Source organism: Tympanuchus pallidicinctus, unplaced genomic scaffold, assembly GCF_026119805.1.
Source record: "Tympanuchus pallidicinctus isolate F22 unplaced genomic scaffold, pur_lepc_1.0 scaffold23, whole genome shotgun sequence".
Lineage (NCBI taxonomy): Eukaryota > Metazoa > Chordata > Aves > Galliformes > Phasianidae > Tympanuchus > Tympanuchus pallidicinctus.
Genome location: NW_026294740.1, coordinates 3,905,883 through 3,922,151, shown reverse-complemented (window position 1 = coordinate 3,922,151; position 16,269 = coordinate 3,905,883). Strand labels below are relative to the sequence as shown.

Here is a 16,269-nt window from a genome sequence, read left to right as displayed (position 1 = left end):
GAGTTGTGTGTGATTTTTTTTCAGCACAGTGGGTGGTGAGCTTCAGCAGTGTGTTTCTGGCATGTCAAGAAGATTTAAAAGCAGCTAGAAATACAGCTTCAATAAAAAGGTCTCACAAAAGCTGAACCTGAAGCTCCACCTGCGAGTGCAGGAGCAGAGCGGCGCTGCGCAGGGCAGGCTGAGCGAAAGGGCACAGCACCTGCAGGGCTCCCCGTGCACACGGATGGCAGGAAGAACAAGAAAACAGCTGCCAAAGATTCCTCAGCAGGGAGCAAAATGGTTCATTGCATGAGTAGTGGGATTTGGAAGAGCAGCCAGAGAAACAGACAAACCAAAGAAGGGGGAGAATTACACAGAGTAAGAGCTGACCATTCCAGAACGGTCAGGTACTGCAGCTGGGCTGAGCACACTGCTGGGGCAGCATCACACGCCTGGCTCCAGAAAGCAGCACGCATGCAGCTCAGAAACATTCCACTTTCAGAGGGCTTGCAAATCAGTATTTGCTCCTTTCCAAAAGCGTGGTTGCCAGGATTCAGATTATGGCCTCAACAACAGCAACCACTGACTAATCTGAAAGAGGTTCCTTCGATAAGGATTGTGCTAATTCCAGTGCACAGCACACAGTGCTCCCACTAACAGCAGCTCTAACGCTACCCTCCGCTGCTCGCTCCCTGCTCTGGATTCGGCAGGGATTCAGGCTGGCAGCTCTCACAAGGAACATGCTCAAAAAACAAAGTGGTCAAATCTAAATCCAGCCCTTCCCAGTGTGACGTGTGCTGCAGCAGGGTTATCAAATTAAAAACAACAACAACAAAACAATGACAGAAAAATGCACTCAGGGATGGTTCCTTGCAGATTCCAGACAGAAGCTGCTCCCAAAAGCTATGAGCAACAAGCTCTGCCTGCTTCCCTTCAGCTTCTGGGGTCTGAACCTCTGCTTTCACATCTGTTACAACACGAGGGCAGCTAGCAGAGACCTGACGACCTGCCTTAACAAACGAGCTGCAGGAGCTGCTGGGAAGTTACAGCTTTCTTCCAGCCCCAGACAGGCAACATTTTCCAGAGACAGCAGCTTCACAGCCTCCCAAAAGGTACTGCAGCAATTGCTTTTAACGCCGAGCGCTGCTATAAAAACAGTAAGAAAGGGACAGATTAAAAACCCACAAAATAAACAGCAAGTTGCAAGAGCTGTTACTTTGCTGCTAAACAAAGATAACGCACTTCCAGCACAGAACAAGCTCCCAAAAAAGTGTTCTTATACAAGGCTTCCAGAAGCAAACATCCAAAGGACGTTTTTCCATTTTCTCTAACCTAAAAGCAGTTCAATCCTACAAAGCAAATAACCCGAGAGCAGCAAAGTTACACTTAGCCCACAAGGATTTTACACCAACAGGAAAAATAATGAAAGGAAAATATTTTTATACGATTAAATCTTGGGGTAACTTTTTTGTTGTTTGTTCGGGGTTTCCTTTGAACACAAAAATCTCCTCTGACTCTCTAGGAAACCACGTCTCCACAAAAACTGCCATGGCTTTATTTTATAAGCTGTTAAGGCTGGAATGGGAAAACCAATAAAACGCCAGTACTTAAAAAGCAGTTCCTCTTTACTCCTGCAAAGCTCTGAAGTAAAGCACCCAGCCTGCCAGGAGCATCACCATCCTTCCTGGGAGCTGCCATTGCGAGCAGAGCAGTAGGAGATGGGAAGCACACACTTCATGTCAGCACTGCTGCTGCACCGCCAGGTCCAACCCCTGTTACCACCAATACTTTGTGCCTGGAAATCTTCACTACACGTCCTTTGTGAAATACAGTTCTCTTGGCTAACAAAACCTCCAGTAATCAGGAAAGAAAACTAACATAACGCTGAGATTAACAGCACTTCTTGTTAATTAAAAACTGAAACAACAACAAAATACGCAAAACACAACCAAAACTCACAACAAATTGAGTCAAACTCCTGGCATGCTGGCTACCAGAAAATCGCACGGCTATTTCTATTAATATATATATTAATAGAATATATATTGGTAGCACAATATTAGAATAGCATTGGTAGCACAAATTAATAGAATATTCTATATTGGTAGCACAGGGCTACCAGTAAGCAGCAGGTGACTGAGTTTTGTTTTTGCAATGTAACAGGGCAGGAAGAGATCCCTGCTATTAAGCACTGCAGCTGGCTGGGTTTCACACACTGCAGTTCAGAAAATGTTTCTCCTTATGTTAACATAAACACAATAACTCCAAAATCAGGTAACTGCTTACATAGTCTGCAAATGTAAAGTGCGAGCAGAGCAAAAGGTGAGGAGCTGTTGCATGCATTTCTCTAAAAGCAAAGTGCACGGCTTGCAGGAAGGCAAACACTTTTATCTGAAAACACTGTTTGCAATCATATTCCTCGCTGCTGTTTTGTTGCTGTTTTTAGCTCTATCTTTATAACTTCCATCGCAGTAATTACTTTGAACAACACGCAACACAATTACACACCTTCAACTATAATTTAACATTCAGCTGATTTATGAACCGAAGTAAGAGGGAGGTGCAAAATGGCACCACCTCGGATAAATTTTTAATGAGAATCTTATTAATAAGAACAGATTTGATTTAAAGCAGAACAAACAAAACAGATTCCCCTCTTCTTACTCCTGGCTGTATTTCTCAATGCACGTTAGTCAGCACAATAGCCCTGGGTTCACAGGCTCCCGGTTACCTGCCACATCCAGCCCTGCCATTCCCTGCCCGGGGCTGAGGGCAGATCTGGAAGCTGTCCTCTACCTGACGCACCTTGCTGTCCCCTAAATGCCAACAAGCTGAACTCCTGAGACCCATACATCATGTGTTAAGGCAGACAAAAGATGGAAGCACCAAACACAACAGCTTGACTTTAAAACGAAGCCCAGCTACGCACACAAGTGGGAAAGCCCGACAGCACGTTCCAATTCTCTGCACTACGACACAAACACGTCGCTCATTTCCTCTGATGCCAGACCCTTTCAAACACATTCACGACAACAAGCACGAAACACGCAGCGCTGTGCGCAGGATGGCACAGCACACGGCTCAGCTCGGAGCTCTGCCCGGCGCACGGCTCGCTGCGGAGACGCCATTTTATCAAACCTGAAACGCAGCCAAGAGCTGAGCACGCCGCGCTGCTGCTGCTGCCTCCCTGAAACGTTATGTAATAAATTGATTTAACAGCAGCAGATGCTGTTTTCTCAGGGTTAGGGTTCCGTTTTTTTGTTGTTGTTTTGTTTTCCTCTCCCCCTTTGGCTCTAAGAAGGGCTGACGGGTAACGAAATACCTGAAGCAAGGAGCCGCCCAACCATCCTAGGAGTCGCTACATTGCGTGCAGAGCTGCTCCTGATCTACGTCCTGCGCTGCAATATGTCGGCTGTGTGCAGCCTGAGCCTCATCCTGTAGCGCTGCCAGGAGTCGCGCCGCGCTGGGCCTGCCTGCAGGTTGGGCCCGGCCCCAGCCGAACGGTGCTTCTGAGCTTTGATTATCTAATTGCAGCTGACACTAAACCGATCTTCCTTCCTCTTTAAATTCTTGCAACTGTCACAAAACATTTTCACTTCAGGATCCGGCTACAATTAGCGCTCCGGCCGCTTTTCTTCTGGTTTTTTGAAAGTCAGCCAAAAGCGCGGGCGTGCGGTGCCAGCGCTGCCTCCCGCCTTCCTCCTCCTCCTCCTCCTCCATTCCTCCTCCCGCTCAGAACAAGTCCCATATGTGTATTGGCCCGCCGCCAGGCTCTTAATTACTTCCCTGCCTCTATCTCGCAGCGATGCAGGCAGCAAACAGCAGGGCATATTAATCACAGCCCCGGCTGTTTGTACGCTGCCCAGACAATGCAGCTCGGCCGCGGGAGGGGAACGGCAGCAGCCGCCCTGCTCGTCTTTGCCCATATGAACGCAGCACATAAAGGGGAGGGCGCAGCCAACATAACATCACACGTTATATAAGAGCAGCGTGGAGATCTTCTGCACAAAAATCCACACGGCTCATTTACACACAGCGTTCCAGCGCACTTCACCATTATTCCCCCTCCCTGTTTCCCTTCTCTTCCTCCGCTCTGTCCCAAATCCATACTAATTGCACAGCACGCTGTAAATCTGCCGCTTCCATTCCTGTCAGGTGTTTGTCAGAAGGCTCTCGGTTCGCGCTGGGTCGCACACAACCGATGGCTCTTTAAGGGTTTGGCTCTGCGCTCTGAATTGCTGCCACTTCACCACCACAGCACAATCGCTGCTGCTATTCCTGGCTGCAGAGCTGCTCCGCTGAAGCACTCCTGAAAATAGCCAGGCTCCCCATGAAGACATTTGCTCCCTGCTTCTGTGCAGCGCTGTCTGAATGCTGGATGGGTTCGACTTCATTTTAAAAACAACTGATGAACACCAATGAAATCTCTCTGCTTCACCCAGAAACGCTCTCAAATGGAATGGGAAGAGAAGCCTAAGAGTCAATCTTGCAACCACCTTAAAGGTCAAAATTCTGTGGTGAATGGTTATATTCTCTTAACAGCAGCAGCTACACCTGCTAGAAATTTTCCTTAGTTAAAATATTTTACACCTGAGGAGAACGTAAGGCACATTTTTGTAGGCCTTGTAATTTTCCTCAAAAATATAGCGAATCTTTTCCTACAATCTCCTTCAAGTGATGGAGGCAGTCCTTATCAATGGTACCAACTCATGGGGCAGGGAGCAGTAAGGCCATGCAGAACCCAAGGACACCCCTGTGTCCCAACTCCCAACACATCCTGTAGCGCCAGGAGTCACTATGGGCACCCAAAGGAAAAACTGAAGATGTGAGAGGTTATGACCTCCTATAACTGAGCTAAGCAACGATTCCCACAGACATCAAATGATGTCTCTTCAACCTACCAGTGAAGCCCATGAACATCAGACTGCAGAACCCCAGCTATTCCATCTCACTTTTTGAGACAGCTTTTGCACTGGCCGGTTTTTCCTAATGTGTATCCCTAATCTTCCTTGCTGAAATCTAAGCCCGTTATTTCTCATCTGATGGTCCACAGCCATACAGAACATACCATTTTTGTCCTTGCAGCGGTCAGTTAGGAATTCCTGCATTCTTAACTCCACTGCTTTCTCTAGGCTTAGCCGTCCCAGTTGCCTCACTGCTTGCAAATCTTGTTCCCGAGCTCTTCTCACTCCTACTGCATTCCTCTACTCTTTCTCCAGCGGGTTCACCTCCGACTGCACAGCATCCCAGCCTGGACTCGCTGTCCCACTCCTCAAGGCTGAGCACACGTGCCTCCTGGAGCCAGACCTCAGCACGCTGCGTCTTCCCTTCAGTCTGTGATACTCTCCGTCAGGTTCACCTCCTGTGACCAACTCCAGATCTATTTCTGCAGCACATTTCTCACGTAATCGTATTTCCGTACCCAGCTGTTCCTGTGAAAATAAAGAACCTTCCCCTTTTCTTTGCTTCTTATTTGATTGCACAATTTTGTCACCGCTGTTTTGTCTTCCGGTTGTCTCACATTCTTCTCCGGTTTGGCATCATTCAAAAACTTAATGAAGGCTGTTGTTCACAGCCAAATGACTGATGCAAATACCAGAGAGGACAAATTTTCTATCTCAAAACTTAATTTTGTCAGTTTAGGGCTGATAGCTACTCTGTGCCTGCACCCTTCTGAGCAGCTATCACCGATCTTACAGTAATTTAATCTTATACTTCTCACTTATTTACAACAGCACACATCCATCATGCCAAAGCCTTCTGAGGCACTGTCAAAAGCCAGACACAGACTTTATGACATTATTCCCTCCTGTTTTGCAACGCCTGTTGCTCGGCTCTGACAGCGAACTGCTCTCCTCTGACATGATTTGCTCTCAATAAACCCATGCTGGCTCTGCTCTTGCTTCTCTGTGATGTTCTACATGTATTGAAATAGCTGCTTTGGTTATTTTTTCTAGTTCTGTCCTAGAGGACTGCACCGACATCTCTATAATTCCTCTTTTTGTGCTTTTAAAAAGTGTTTATTTCATTTTTCTGTTCTGTAGTCCTCAAACACTCAAAGAGCCAGTGAGACAACACTGCTCCAACACATCCTCACTGTATTCTCAGCGATTGATTTCATCTGTTCCATACAATCTGAAGCACTTAGTAAGCATTCTAACTCACTACAGCCTTAGTTTTAAGCCACATATCACCTTACAGATGAGGGAGAAGACACAAAGTATTCTTGATGCCCTCTATTAACGGGTCTCCCTATTGAACATCACACCAGTTCCTTAGCCTTCCTTGTATTATTTAATAAAATGCTGTCTTTTTGTCCATTTTTTCCCCCAATACCCACAAACTGCTTTGCTAAGTTTGTTTCTTGCAGTATTTTTTCCTGAGCTGCACGAATTCACCTCTCCATCACTTTCCACATGACGTTACTTTCTCCCTGCTCCTTCCCCAGGACCACATTCCCATTCCCTGCTCAGTCTGACCTCAGTAGTTGCTTTCTGCCCTTTGCTTATCCTGCAGCTCGGTCTCTCGACATGCTTTGTCAGGAAACTGCCATCTGCACATTACAGAAACCTGCCAGACTCTTTGTCTCTCCATGTTCTTTCCCAACAGACACTTGGACAGTTTATTTATCTGACTACCACTAAATCACAGCTTTCTACAAGAAAACTACAGATAGGGTACAGACCTACTGATTTAAAGCGAATGTGTTGGCCTTTTGATTCATGATGTTTTTGCACAGCCGTGTTCTTTGAAAAGGAGGGCAGCAAAACATAAAGGTGTTTCAGTTATTCATCCCTTTTACAGATTTCTATTTCTCCTTCTCCCGGTGAAAAATTCCAATCACTGTCAATTGATTTGAAACAGCAGATTTATTTTTCATGCTCTGCTGCCCGGTGTCAGAGAACATACACAACACAGAAAAATTCATTCCAAAGATTAGTTTGCTGATGAGTTTTAGCCATCATTTTTCATTCATAAGGCCCATATTTATGCTACACTAAGCCTGCTGCTTTTCCATTGGCACTGAAGGCATTGTATGGATTTTAGGAAAATTTACATGGGAGACAAAAACCTTTGCTAGCTGTGACTCAGTCCCCACAGACCTTCCCATCACTGTATTTCAGAAGATATTAACCACTTGGGACTAAATCCCAGACAGCACCTACTGGCTGGATCCCACCTCCATGTCAACTGCGTGTTTTCCTCTTGCACCATGTTTTTAAGCTTCCTTTGGCCTAAACATACACCTGACACAAGTGAGCTTGGACAACATGGAGTGAAGCACTGCTGAATGCTGAACGCCTTGAGGAGCAAAACTAGAAGGAAGCACAGCCACCATTCCTGCAGCCTGCTCAGGTACCTGTGCATCCTTTTACCATGCTAACTAAATGACATTACCAACAAAAGGATTAATTAAAAAAAAAAAAAAAGGTGGTTTCTGTTTTCTCAACTAACATCAGAACATAAAATTTCACCACTCTAATAGAAAAACTTTTAACTGTAGTGTGATTAACTTGTGAATGAGTTGCACAAGGAACTGTTCTGCAAATTACAACCAACACCTCATCAAGTGATGCAAAACCAAAAGTATTTGTAAATAAGCATCACGTATTTGCTATACACAGTTGTCTTTCACAGAAATAAGGATGAAGAAAGAAGAAACAGCCAAATGTGGAGCTTACATCCTCTGAGTAAACTTCTTCCTCACATCTCACCTACACCTCCCCTTTCTGTTTAAACCCATCACCCCTGCTCTGTCACCACACACTGCAGCCAAGACTCCCTCCCCAGCTCTCCTGCAGGCCTTTATCTGATCCTTTACAAAGGATCCAGAAAAAGAAAACCAATTTTTGAAAAATGTTTATTTTTATTCCAGTAACTTGCCAACGAGAAGCAAAGACAGTTTTGCCAACAGAGGTATTCTGCTAACAAAATTACAGAATGTGGGTCCATAAAGTTCAGCTAATCATTTCCATAGAGGCAGTTTTCACATGTGCACTTTTCATTAAAAACCAAACTCTTTGCCAAGCCTCCCGGAAACCAAGCTGAATCTAATTTCAAACTTGAAATGATCCTTTCTTCACATGCTCCAAAACTAGTGCACACACGCCTTACCTGCAGTGAGCACCAAGTACAAAAAGCTGAACTGAGCTCAAACTCATGCTTAGTTTGAAGGTCCCTATTGCTTTGCCTGATCTGATGATACAGCTGTATACCAAAGCTTATCTGTGTTTCCCAGCTACACAGACTGCTTTTAGGCAGGATGGTACCTTTCCCTAAAACACCTCTCCAAATTTCATGTGACTGCCTTACATGATCGCTGTTAGAAGGAATTCTGGAGCAACCCACAGTTAAAGCACAGGATGTCACATCAGGGCAGGATGGAAGTGGATCCATCAGACCTGGATCTGCACAGTAATAGTTGGTTCTTTCCTCCTGCTTCCTCAAAGTTACATAAAGGCAAAGCTAACACCAACATGCCAACAAGAAGAATTACCCTGCCTCGTGACGGCATCTGGCAGCTCCCAGCTGCCCACAGTACTTACTGGACATGCACACACCGTGCTACAGGAAGGAATACACAAACTGCAGCTAAAGAAATGTTAGAACAGGAAATAAGTCTTCTCTCTTCAGAGGAGAAAAAAGAAAAGAAGAAAAAACTTTAATGTAGAATCCAGCATCAGATCCTGCTAGGAAAATACATTAACAGCTCTCAAATTCTCACCTCCCAGAAAACAACAGAGCACAACTCTTCAGCTTTCACAATGCTTCTTGTGGGTTGCATCTCATTTTGACTGCTCTATGAATTACTTGCTTTCATTTCTTTTAAGACTCTGCAAACACATGTTATGGATCAGTTCCACAAATCCTCTGCTTGCCAGCACAAAAGCAGTGCAGAAGTTTCACTGCAGCTCCCAACTCCTGCAGGACACAGCATTTTTCTCTGGAGGAGATGGATGTTGGTCTAATGCTGCTGAACTGCAGAAAAGTGAAAGGCATCTTCAAGAGAACCTGATTACTTCTTTTGATCTTTGCTCTTACCACCATCAAATGCACAGGGGATGCCTGGAGATTCCTTTACAAACTTCATCACTTGCAAAGAAACAAAGGAGGGTGCATCACTTGTTGTTTTCATTCTCCTGTGACAGCTTCCAGAAATTACCTTAACTTCATTAGGTAACATGGCAGAAGGGCCGTTCCAGTGATGGCTCGTACCTTCACAAGGGAGATGGCTGCTCAGCACATACAGAGCTAGCTGCCCGAGTGGGGAGGGAAGAGATAAAAAGCAGCAGCACCTTTAAGTAGAAATAGCAGAGCGGATATTAGAATACTGCCCGTAAATTGCACCAATAGCTTTCCCTGCTGTAATCTTGGAAAGGATTACAGAAGCAGTATGAGGAGAACAGGCTTTGTTGCTTCAGATAAAAGTTCTGGAAGAATTACTACGCTACAGAAAATGCTCTTACCGAACACAGTTTCATAATAGTTAACAATGAATTAAAGACTGTTTCAAAGGATAAGATATCTCAAATATTTTATGTCATTTGAAATGTTTCAGTATCTTCTCCTAGCAGTTTGCTTAGTTAATGTTTCACAGATTACCTTAAAAGGGAAACAAAAAATCAGCACTCTCATCCACTTTACTGATATTTCCAAATGATAAATCTGACAAAGAATATATTAGTGGTCATTAATTTCCACTTCCCTTACATTGGCAGAACATCCTTTTTAATTCACGACGTTGCAGTTAGAGTTCTGATAAGTGTCTTGGATAGGCCAAGGCAGCAGATAACAGAGACTGATGATAAGAGAATAAAGAGATAAAATAGGGCAATTTTCACAGAGAAGAGGCTGGCAGTGCCTCTCTAACAGCTTTCCCTGTATCTCCATAGCTATAAATAGGTCCTGGAAAGAACGTGGTTGCATAATTTCAAGTTAACTCTGAAGGAATACGACGCTGTAAAAATAAAAACTACAGGCATGAATTTATATTCAGCATCTTTTGGATACAAGATGCTAGCTTACAGCAGTCCTGGCTCTCTGATTAATACCAGGTCATCCGTCAAAAGATATCCACTACTGCTCAGTGTAAGCATAAAAAAGCCACATACAGAGACTTGCTTGGACTGAATCCAGCCCGTGTCTAACCAGCTCTGCTCAGGCAATCAGGCTCTGAGGGCCCTCAGCAATGGATGTTCCACTGACTGCCTCTCAGAGAAGCAGCAACGCTTGTGAAGCGCCCTCCCTGCTACAATGCAGGTGATACTCAGGTAGACCAAATCCCCATTCCCAGTGCATCAGACATCTGTGCTCACCTGCACCTTGCATTATGTTGTTCCTTCCCTTCCTCTGAAAACTTTTACTTCCAAAGCCTTCAGTAAATGAAACATCCCAGTTTCATTTACACAGACAGACAAAGGAACACAGTCCTCAGTGACAACAAAACATGCAGGAAAGCTTCCAGCTGACAAACGCACTCAAGAATGCTCACTTTAAAAAATCTTTACTTTCATATTCACAAAAATGTGAGCCAGTTTTAATTGAATTTCATGCAAAACTCGTAGTTAACAGCTGGAGTTTTTCACAATATCAAATCCTAAAATATTTCCAATCCTAACAGCTGAAATGAAAAGGTTTAGGCCTTCCCTGAATACTCCTCACTTCTTTTGTCTTTGTGTTCATCTCAGCATGGAGAAGCAGCCATTCAGACAGACCAGGTTTGAATAAGACAGTCAAGATGCAAAGAATTTCGTGGCTACAAAGGTCTCTTGGGAATGAGACACTACTCCTATCCCAGCCTTGCAAAGAAGCCAGGTGCACAGCTGCTGGTGCTATGAACTGAGCTGCATTTTTCCCTCCTGTAACTGCTCCCAGTGGATGAACTGATGCTCCACCTGCTGGAAAGAGACATAAACGAGCTCTGAATTCAGCAAGTGTTTTCTGAGAGGAAGATGGAGCCATTTATATCTCACAACATGAAACCCTGCTGTCAGCAGAGGGAAAAAGACCCAACAAAACAAAAGTGAGCCAAGCACGTAGCTTTTGTGAGAATTCCTTCCCTGCTCCAGGAACTGCTGCAGAACTTCTCCGGTGCCCTGTAAAGCTTTTGGTTTGACTTAACATAGAAAACAACCTGACAGTTCTGCCCTGTGCACTCATCACAGCCTGCTGACAACAGATCAGCGTTTCCCAGTCATACTTCTGCAAAGAATTTGATGTCAATGAACACATTTAGTGCAATATGAAATATAACAGGATGCAGAAATGCTACTGCATTCCTCCCCTTGTACTACTTGTTACTGCTGAACTGACCCAAAAGTTGACGCAGAAGTAGCAGAAACACAAGAAAACAAACTAATTCAACAGTATAAACATCTGCTGACAGTTGCCAGGCTGAGAAACAGCAGAATTAAATGTTCATTTTATACAGCAAGTTGAAATAGGAGCCAGGAAAAGAAGTCTAAAACCTCACAGAGCAAATGCATCTGGCAAGATCAAAGGCAGAGAGCAAGCATTGCCCTCCTACCAGGCAAGTTCTTTCATGGATTACGTTGTGATTTAGAGTGGACTTTGTTCCGTCAGACGTGGTGTGCTCCTTCAAGATCAAAGAAAGAAATTTGGGATACATCTCTGCTGATGCTCGGAGCGGAACCACCGAGCCAGCACTGATCCTCAGCCAGCCTGAGCCACTCGGGTTCCTCACCCTGTCTCCACCGCATCAACAGCTACACCTCCAAAAAACACAACAAACAGGTACATATCAAACTAACACAGAAGATGAGTGTGGCAGTTAGGAAACATCTCCATTTCGAACAGAAGCCATGAACGCCTGCCAGCTTCCCTGCTGAATGTGACTTGTACAGAGGATGAGAACGCTGCTGGAAGTTGTAGGAACCGACCACCTTTTGTGTCACTAAAGCCAAATAGTCCAGCATTCAGGAACAGAACCTCTTCCTCACTCTAAAAATTAAATATTTGCAACCACTTTATGTAAATACACAGTTGTTTTGTTTTTGGTTTGTGCTTCCAGGGAGTAGTGGAATCATATTTTCAAGTGCATCCATAAAGCTGCATTTCTGAAAGAGATTATTTCTTTATCTGACCAAAACTTCTAAGGACAATACTGAATCATTTTCACTGCTGGAGTTCAGCATCACAGGCAGCAAAACTTGTGAAACATTCCCTAATGCCCAGAGGGGAAAACTGCAGACAGCTCAGATCAAAATTTTGTGATGTCTGACACCATTAGTGAGTGATAATGAGCAGCTCTCGAGATCATGCAGAAATTACTAATATTCAATTCTAAAAACAAAAAACACAAAACAAAACAAAAACCTCCTTGTGGCTTAGTCCAGCTAAGTTTCTCTATGCCATGGACAACTGCAGCTCAGAGTGCTCCTGCTTTGCCTAACACTGCACACACAGCAGTGATGACAAATCCGTACCACCTTCTGACAGAGCTCCTCTCCATCTGGCAGCTACCTGGTCCCCAGCACAGAGGGACAATTGAGCAGAAGGTGCCTCTTGTTTCCTTGTCAGCAGCTGCAGAGAAGAGAAAGGCAGCTGAGAGCCTTGCTTACAGTGCTCCAGTCAATGGCCAAAAGGAGGTTGAGACATCTGCCAGAGGAGAGAACCAAGTGGCAGAAAAGGCCTGGGACACTGAACTACCTTTCCCAAAAAGCTACTCTCCCTACATGAAAATAACATTGAGAGCATAAGCATATAGAGGCACCGAAGTGTCCCAGCACAACACATAAGCAAAGTTCCCAATTTTTATTTACATACGCAAAACTCTTTAAAGATCATTAGAATTGCCAAGAGGATATTCAAAAGCTTGGAAAAACCCAAATTAACAGTGCTTGTGAGGGTCGGTCACCAGAAATATTGTCATGTTGTGGAGAACACAGCCAGTACAAGGACCAAAAACAAATCTGGAAAAAGACCCCATAGGTCTGAGCATCCAAAGTAAACCTACAGAACCGGGTATGAGGGATGAGAACATTCATTCGTAACTGCGAAAGAAAGAAGAGGATCAGCACACGCTTCACTTCAAACCCTGATCTTCTCAGACACATCGCGCACCCTTCAGCTCCCACGTCACAGTGATGGCGGGTCCCGGCTCTCGGCTCTTACCTGCTTGGGTCTTACTGGGATGATGCTGTCCTCCCGCCCCTGGCTGTGGGGGAGGACTCGCCCCTGCTGGCCCAGTGCCTTGCGCCGGGCTGCTGCTCAGAGTCCCGGTGGGCAGCGGCTGCCCTCTCTTTAAGAGCTGCTTCTGTTCTTGCTGGCGGAAGCGTGGAGGCACCTCGCGGGGCAGGTAGCGGGACGCGGCTGGCTGCTGCCCGTTAGCAGATGCACGCTTGCCATTGCTGCTGTTGGTGATAGTGCTGGTGGAAGTACTGGTACCGGTACCGGCAGGTTGGGGCTGGCTTAAACTGGTCTTAATAGGTTCTGGCACTGTGGAAGAAAATAATAATAATATCATCATTTAACATCGGGGAAAAATAGTTTTTCTAAGATTTGGGATGACCTCATGGCAGCCCTTCAGTACTTAAAGGGAGCCTGCAAACAGGAGGGGAATCAACTCTTTGAAAGGGTTGATAACTGCAGGGCAAGGGGAAATGGTTTGAAGTTGAGAAAGGGAAGATTGAGGTTGGATGTCAGGGGGAAGTTCTGTCCTGTGTGAGCGGTGAGGTGCTGGAACAGCTGCCCAGAGAGGCTGTGGATGCCCCATCTGTGGAGGTGTTTGAGGCCAGACTGGATGGGGCCCTGGGCAGCCTGGTCTAGCATTAAATGTGGAGGTTGGTGGCCCTGCATGTGGCAGGGGTTGGAGATTCATGATCCTTGAGGCTCCTTCCAACCCAAAGCATTCTGTGATTTCTAAGGTGTCTAACAGTACTTACCCCAAAAGAGGAAATAGGAACCCAACAAACAAGAGGATGATAGAAAAGGCTGCTGCTGCTCTCAAGCCACGTAAGGAAAATCAATTATTGAATGAGATCTGGGCTCACAGGGCTCTTTTTTTTAAAGCTGAGAGGGATGGAGATGGTGAAGCAGCAGCACACTGGGAAATGCGAAGTTTAGAACGTGAATTGAAAAGAAGCGTGCACTACAGCAGGGGGAATTCTAGGTAGTAAAAGCCAAGATTGATCTTCAGGATTAATTTTCTTTACTTCTGCTTTACTCCATGTAGATTCAGACAGATGTGCACATACTCTGTGACTATACTGATGCGTCAATCTGTTCTATTCAAGAATTATAATGGCAAGTACAAAATATGTCATCATACTTAAAGATGCGGGGTGCATGTTTTCAAAAGGTACGATTAAAAATCTGATCATAATTATTTCCTTTAATTAGAAAGAGTGACTAAGCAGCACAACTCCCATGCTACAACAGCTCTATTTCTGGAGGATCCTCCCTCATCCTGTCTCACAGAAGACCATCAGGGTCTGCACCACCCTGAGGAGCAGGAGCATCACCCCTGTGTGCTGCTATGCAGCACAACACCTGCTTCTCTGCAACAACACTTCCCATTTCTAACCTGATACTGACAAATCCAACCACATCTCAGCACTTTATTCGAGCTGCACACGTGCACCAATGCAGGTGACTGTGCACAAGGACAAGCACCCTGCAGCATCGCTTCCCCACGTATCACAAGTGACCAAAGGCAGGCCATCTCATCTACACTGAGCAACGCTCAGCTTATGTTTGCAAAATGGATTCAGAAGTGTCAAACATGAATGTTATTTCTAACAGTCAGCACTACTTCTCCAAGACAAATTCTTTCCCATCGTTACTTGCAGTGCCAACTCCTCGTGGTGCAACCACAGGCTGAGCAGTGCAGGGGGCAGGCTGAAATGAGGCACTCGTGAGCCAGGTTTACATTGCAGAGAAATAAATGTATGCAGCTGTCTGTAGGTACTTCAGCACAAGATTAACGCAAGCTTTTCTGCAATCTTTTAAGCTTTAAACCTCTAAACATGCTACATACTGTCTTAACTACTCCATTTCCACAGTTTTAACCTCTACTTTACTACCAGGGCAACATACAATGTCCAATAAGCACCACTGGAACTAAAACAGCATTTAGTTTTAAAAACGAGGATAAATCCTGGTTATTCTCTACTTGTGCAAGGCACGTTGCCTGTTGCAGTGCTGGAACCTTTTACTCCTTGCTGTAACAAATTTCTGGGTGGGTTAAAGCAGGTGGAGAAGGGCAGAGATGCAACAAGTACTGATGGAGCAGAGCTCCTTTAACACATCACCTCTGCAGCACCCACTGCCCTTTGGTTTTACACTTTGAGCTGCCAGGTTGCAAACATTAACCCTCTGAAGTACCTATGGGCACTATGAACTCTATGAAGCATCACTGCCTGCCAGCACAGCCGGCCCTCAGACAACTGTGCCAGGAACCAAAGCTGGCGTGTGGTTCAGGACCCAAATCCCTGCTTCCCCAATGCCCGCTCCTGCTTTGTTTGCCTTGCTTTGATGAATCAAAGGGATCACTGATAGAGAACTGCTTTTTATGTCGGTGAACAAAGCAACATCCCCGTTTCATTTGGGAGATGGAGAACGCAAACAGAGAAATGAGAGCTGGGGGCTATTTGTTTATGTATTCTGAGACATCAGTGTTTACCAACACCGAAATCTCACGTGCTCAGTCCTCCTGAAAGACAAATGTGTGCTCCCAGGATGCTGGGGAGAAAACAGCCCCACGGCAAAGGTGGGAGAGCGGTGCCTGCTCTGCCCTTTAGTCAGCGGAATTAAAACCATTACGTGACACAACGCCAACAGCAGAGCCCGAATTCGCCTGGCCGTGGATTTTCTTAAGGGATATTAATGAATTGGATACGCATTTGGAAGATGGAGAAGGACTGGTTTTTATGAAGTATTATATTCTTAGTGCCATAGGGAGAAATGCCAGCTGATAACTCCAAATAGCCGCATATATAAAACACATCTCCAATCCAAGCCACAGAAGACGTGCCAATTTTTGTTTTAACATGAACTGAAGTTGTTTCACCACAGAGGTGTGGCCAGAGAAACCCAGTTTCAGCCTCACAATGTTTCCCTCTCAATATCTGAATGGAGATGAGAGAACAAAGACAATCCAAGTACCAAGCAAGCCCTACGCTACAGAACGACATCCCTGCCTGTTAATGGCACTGGCTTTTCTAAGCAGCTCAGCAAAGTGCTTTTGCTCCATGCACCAAAATCCCTGTCAGCCTGGTGAGTTGGAAGGCACCCCTGCAAGAACCCCATGCACACAATGGTGGTCGCTGG

The 16,269-nt window shown here is 45.2% G+C and overlaps 1 protein-coding gene across 9 annotated transcripts in view; it reads right to left on the bottom strand.

Moving 5' to 3' along the window:
- TNRC6C (trinucleotide repeat containing adaptor 6C) overlaps positions 1 to 16,269 on the bottom strand; it is an 88,575-nt gene that overhangs the window by 37,784 nt on the left and 34,522 nt on the right. For 6 of the 9 annotated variants that reach the window (XM_052687750.1, XM_052687747.1, XM_052687749.1 and 3 more), the window contains exon 4: positions 13,114 to 13,437. In XM_052687750.1, the coding sequence (XP_052543710.1) occupies positions 13,114 to 13,437 (324 nt within the window). Of the gene's footprint in view, positions 1 to 3,301; positions 3,582 to 5,047; positions 5,602 to 13,113; positions 13,438 to 16,269 lie in introns of those variants that run through there. The other 3 variants (XM_052687754.1, XM_052687755.1, XM_052687753.1) reach the window with 2 other exon arrangements.